General features: G+C 39.2%; 2 protein-coding genes across 2 annotated transcripts; both read left to right on the top strand.

The window, feature by feature from the left end:
- The first annotated feature begins 390 nt into the window (after positions 1 to 390).
- Positions 391 to 1,315, top strand: LOC131688091 (DNA repair protein RAD51 homolog 2-like). Its single transcript, XM_058972243.1, has one exon. It carries the CDS (start codon positions 419 to 421, stop codon positions 1,313 to 1,315), a length of 897 nt encoding a protein of 298 aa, XP_058828226.1. The 5' UTR covers positions 391 to 418.
- Positions 1,316 to 1,708: 393 nt separating this feature from the next.
- LOC131692770 (uncharacterized) lies at positions 1,709 to 3,719 on the top strand. Its single transcript, XM_058980037.1, has 4 exons — positions 1,709 to 1,850; positions 1,907 to 2,394; positions 2,460 to 2,785; positions 2,841 to 3,719. The coding sequence occupies exons 1-4, from the start codon at positions 1,842 to 1,844 to the stop codon at positions 2,864 to 2,866; spliced, it is 849 nt and encodes a 282-aa protein (XP_058836020.1). The 5' UTR covers positions 1,709 to 1,841; the 3' UTR covers positions 2,867 to 3,719.
- Positions 3,720 to 5,125: the final 1,406 nt, after the last annotated feature.

Here is a 5,125-nt window from a genome sequence, read left to right as displayed (position 1 = left end):
GTATCGTCTGAATCCGACTTTATTAATAGCCTCGTTTAAAACGCCAGCAGGTACACATAATTCTTGTCGTCAAACCTGTTGTACTCGTTATTGCCTACCCATAGGCGAAAGTTTTAGAGTAATTTCCATTCATGAATGGTATGCGTCCAAAAGCAGATAACCCACATTTTTTTCATTCTTTACAAAAAACAGGACATCCTCCTCACTCAGTCCAACTTTGATCAATAAAAAATTATATATTTCAAATGACACTTCATGAGGATTACTTTGAACAATAATTGTTATTACTTATTATTGATTAGTAAAGCAAAAACAAACTTTATGAAGAAATGTGAGTTACCCTCTTTTTCACGCCAACCATCCAGTTGTTTATTTACCATCCACAAAATATAGTGTGCAGTGAAAGAGCATCGTGAAAATGTGTGAAGTGGAAACCGGCGTTCAGATTCTGCAGAGAATTTCCTCTCGACTAACATCCAATGTGAAATGTCTTGATTCCAATCTGTTCCCAGACGGTGGCCCAGCGAAGGGGGAAATGGTGGAAATAGTCGGCGAAAGCAACTGTGGAAAATCAATCCTTGTTCTGGAGCTGATCGCCAAAATAATACTTCCGACAGACTGTGGTGGACATGCACTTGGTGCCGTGTTTGTAAACTGCGATAACAACATCAACATGATTCGGCTGCTGAACGTGATGGAGAAGCAGATTGTAAATTGTTCGAGCCCAGCCAATCGAAGCGTTGAACGGCAAGAGATTCACAACATCCGAGAAGAGTCCTTAGCCAGACTATCCATAATAAAATGCTGCACGTTGGATGAATTTGAATTTTCAATGCTTACTTTGAGCGATATATTCATCAAAAACCCGCTCAATGTGTATCTGCTGATCGATTCCATTGTAGCGTTCTATTGGAACAAATGCACCGAGAAAAACCTCATTCGGATGGACACATACGTTAAATCGTTGCACAATAGACTGAAAAAGCTCAGCCAAGAGCGGAAGGTGATAATCATTTTTACTAGACCATCATACTTTGGATCTGGACGCGAGTCGATACAAGGAGAATTTGCTGGACCGAATGAGGGGCCCCCCGTTACGCAAACGTCATCCGCGACAGGAGGAACGAGCCTAATGACTACTTCAACTGCAGGCAGCAGCTTGAGCTTACCGATCGAGCATCGAATTGAATTGGGTGAAGTCACCACTCAAACACCAAGTGATGACCGGAAGTTTAACGCATTTGTCTATTCGAAAGGTACACAGCTGATTAAGTTTTATATCATTGATAGATATGGAATAAACTGGCTCAATTGAAACAACATATTTGGTTTCAGTTTCTGATCTAAAAAAGCTATATTACTACCTATGATTGCAAGTCAGTCCCATGTCGATAGAGAATCCGATAGAACATGGGACTATGGCAGATTACTTCTGTTCCAGTATGTACTTAATCCAGAGCAAACAGGCGAAAACAATTTGCTCCTGTTTACTTCGGTTTGCTACCAGAAGCAAAAGAGAATACAGAAACAATTTTGTCCCTGTTTGTTACAAAGTACATCCAATTTTCTTAGTACTGGAACAAACATATTGTTTTATGATAAATTTCAGATTATCGGGGCTACCCTGTATCTGAATAGTGTGCCATAGTGTTCCCACCTCTTCTTGTGTGTGCAGCATGCGTCAATAAAAATGACAACTCTGTGCCCAAGTGCCACAGTTGTACTTTGAAAAGCACAGTGATATGATGTGTGATAATTTTCTGTGTTATTATTTATTCTTCTTTTAAAGAAAATATAATGTTATCTCTGAGCAACTAGTAAAAATAATCAACAGAATTATTATGGACTACGTAAGTAGAAGATGATTTGTGAATACAACCCCTTATATTTTATTGTGCATTTCTAGGACTTTTTCTGGAGAAAGATTCAAGAAGATTTTGGAGATATTTCTCCTCATTTGCGCAACATATTAAGGATTCAAAACCTGTGTAATAAATCTTTAACCACGTTGAGCCGAGATTCTCTACAGGCAATTGTTCACGATATGCGTAACATGGCTGATTTCCTGTCCCAAGAAGCGTCCAAAGGTGGCCTTCCCTTAAGCAACATTTACGGCGCAAGGTGGGCAAAAGATCCCAAGAATTTTACCTTTTTAGAGGGGGAATCTTTAAGTCTCGTGCACTTGGCAGAGCATTTGAAGAAAAGAGATATCACCAATTTTCTAAAATTTTCAAGAAGCCAATCTTCAGCTACTGCAATCGCCCTTCAACCACCTCACCTCTCGCCCAAAATGCAACAATCATCGCAACATCCTGCCGAGTCAACGGAGGAGTTCAAAATGGGACCAACTGAAATGCAAATACTCGGTAAAATCCAACGATTCTATTCATCACAGTAAGATATTTAGTAGACATTGCCAACATCTAAATTCCTTACAGAATTGTTCAAACTTTCAACAGGAATGTCCATGATCCTGAATTTGAGAGCTTTCGAGCCAGTCTTAGTGATCTGAAGGTGCGATTACTCCCAATAACCAATGGGATTGAACGTGCAGCCATCACGTGTCCGGTGTGTACGCGGGAGGGGCGACAGTGCAAGAAAATAACGCTAAAAAGGGACCAACACGGTAATTGGCATATTTATAGTTTCACGCGTCACTGTCACATGCTCCACTGTATGCCGAAGGGAAGTAGAAAGCGACAATACTCCGAGATTGAAGATGCGGACGCGGAGAGCCTCGAGGATGTCCCCGTGGATGCAGAGACCATCAAGATAGAATTCGAAGGTACCGACCAGTAATAATCGTTCAAGCCAAAACATCTAATATTTAATTTTTTCAGATTCAAACACCGAATGGTGTAATTAAACAACCGTGAAAAATTATGGAATTTATTTTTCCTTGGCCAGAAATCGACTACACAAAACAATTCAGCACGTGCTCGACATGACATGCATTCAAATGTACTGGATGGAATTTTTTTCGGTAACTTGAGTAGAACCATCATGGACACTGCTACAAAATCTTGATAAATTTCGATAATACAACCCCTCGAACGTATCATTTGTTTGTTAGTTCCATAACAGCATACGACCGAATGGAACGCAACATGTAGCACAATTATTGCAAAAACTTGATGATTTGATCTAGAATCATAAACGTGAATTAACTGTATTTAAACATATTGTAATTCAGTATCATCTCTTCCAACCAATTCACTTCTGTTGCGTCCATCACAATTCAATGACATTATCTGCTTATGGTTCTAGCGAAAGGAAACACAAAATCTAGACATTTTAGATTTCAACTCTGTGGTACTGCTGGAAGCGTTGATGAGTCGATGGTATTACGTTAAGTAAGCTCCTTTCCGACATTACAACAGTGAAAACGACGATTTTCTTGCAATTGGATTGCTGAGGCGGCAGGCACTGCCAGTAAGTCATCACGCAACGATGGGAGGTAACAAAATTGAACGAATAAAAGGAATTTTTTCGTAAGCAGTATGAGTTTGATTATTTGAAGGGCTCAGTGCAAGAACGGCCCAAGTCAAAAATATCAAAAGTGGGTTAATCACAAATTGTTGTATGTTATTAGATAATGAATGCATGACTTCTGACCAAAATACTTAATTTGAAGGTATTTATTTGAATAAAAATATTTTTTAGCATTCAAAAAAATCTTCGAAAATTCGAAAGGAAGAACGGCCCAAGTCGAATTGGGCCGTTTTTGCTTTTGGTCCTGGTGGGAGATATGTTATCTTCCATATGGTAATCAAAGTAATTTTTGCACAGGAATACACATTACATTACACGGTTTTTACACATAGAATACTTAAAACGATATGATTATACATTATGTCAAACTTTACAGTTATAACGTTCTCGATTCGATACTTGCATTTTTATATTGAATTAATGTCGGATTCGCCTCGGAATCTCCGCTCGAAAGATTTTCAGAATGGGACCATTCATATACCACGTAGACAAAAATTCTTCATTTTTGACCCCCTTCTCCCCCTTCGTGGAAAAGTGTGGTCCATTATGTACCCCTACGTGGACTTTCAAAAATTTTATTTTGGTGGTTTCATAAATGAAAATGGATTTTAAATTCTAGGATAAAATTTTACAATGTGTTGACTTTAACCACAGAACTCATAGAATCTTTGAGAAATATCGATGGAAATGTGTTGTTTCTGAACGACATTGTAATCTATTAGATTTACGTTTTAAAGATTCATCATAATAAATCATAAATTTGATATAAATAGATTGACAGATAATTGAGTTGGCTCGTAATTTTAACAAGGTTTCACATCCAAAAATATTTAAATATTCAAACGTTTTCAATTTAAATAACTGTCTGCACATTCACTCACTAAGCTATTATAATCGCTTCGGCTGTTTCAAAATCTTGAAAAATACAACTCCAAATCTGTTTTAGGGTTGTGGTACCGGTAATACCGGTACCGAAAATCCCGGGAATACCGACCCATTGTTAGTACCCTCTAAGAACGGTTGGTTTCAAAATCGTCCAATGAAGGACGTTCGTTGGACCAATTTGGACATCGTCCAAATAACCGTTCAACGAACGTCCATCGTTGGACCCGTGTTGAACGATTTTGAAACAATTTTTTGGACTTCTCAGTGGGTACCGTAATACAGGTACCCGGTCAGCGTGGCAATCAGAAAGTTAGTAAAAGTTGAGCAAAGCGAAATTGATGCTGGCAGCGTTTCTGTGAGCATTTTGCGCGATTTGTGCGAGAATTCTGGCAACGAATTCGCTCAAATGCAACAACCGTTTCTGACAGAAGCGGTTAAACCAACCGATGCTGCTCACTTTTATCCAGAATCTAGCCAGAAATGTACGGCCAAGATCTCTACACGCTTCCTGCCACATCTTTGTCAGATGTTTTGCTCGATTCGTGCCAAATTCTACCAGGTAGGAATTGCCAGGATCTTTGTACAGTTTATGTCCGAGTTATGCCAGGGTTTAGCTCGGTTCCGGTCAATATTTGCCAGAAAACGCGAGCGAAACCGAGTTCGCCCTAGCTCAACTAACCCGACAGAATACGCGCAGAAATCTGACAGGGCTGCCAAACCAAGACTTACAGAAATTTAGCAGAGCGGT

This window comes from Topomyia yanbarensis, chromosome 3 (assembly GCF_030247195.1).
Source record: "Topomyia yanbarensis strain Yona2022 chromosome 3, ASM3024719v1, whole genome shotgun sequence".
NCBI classification, from domain to species: domain Eukaryota; kingdom Metazoa; phylum Arthropoda; class Insecta; order Diptera; family Culicidae; genus Topomyia; species Topomyia yanbarensis.
Note: the sequence above shows the minus strand (reverse complement) of the source record. Positions and strands in the feature narration are given on the sequence as shown.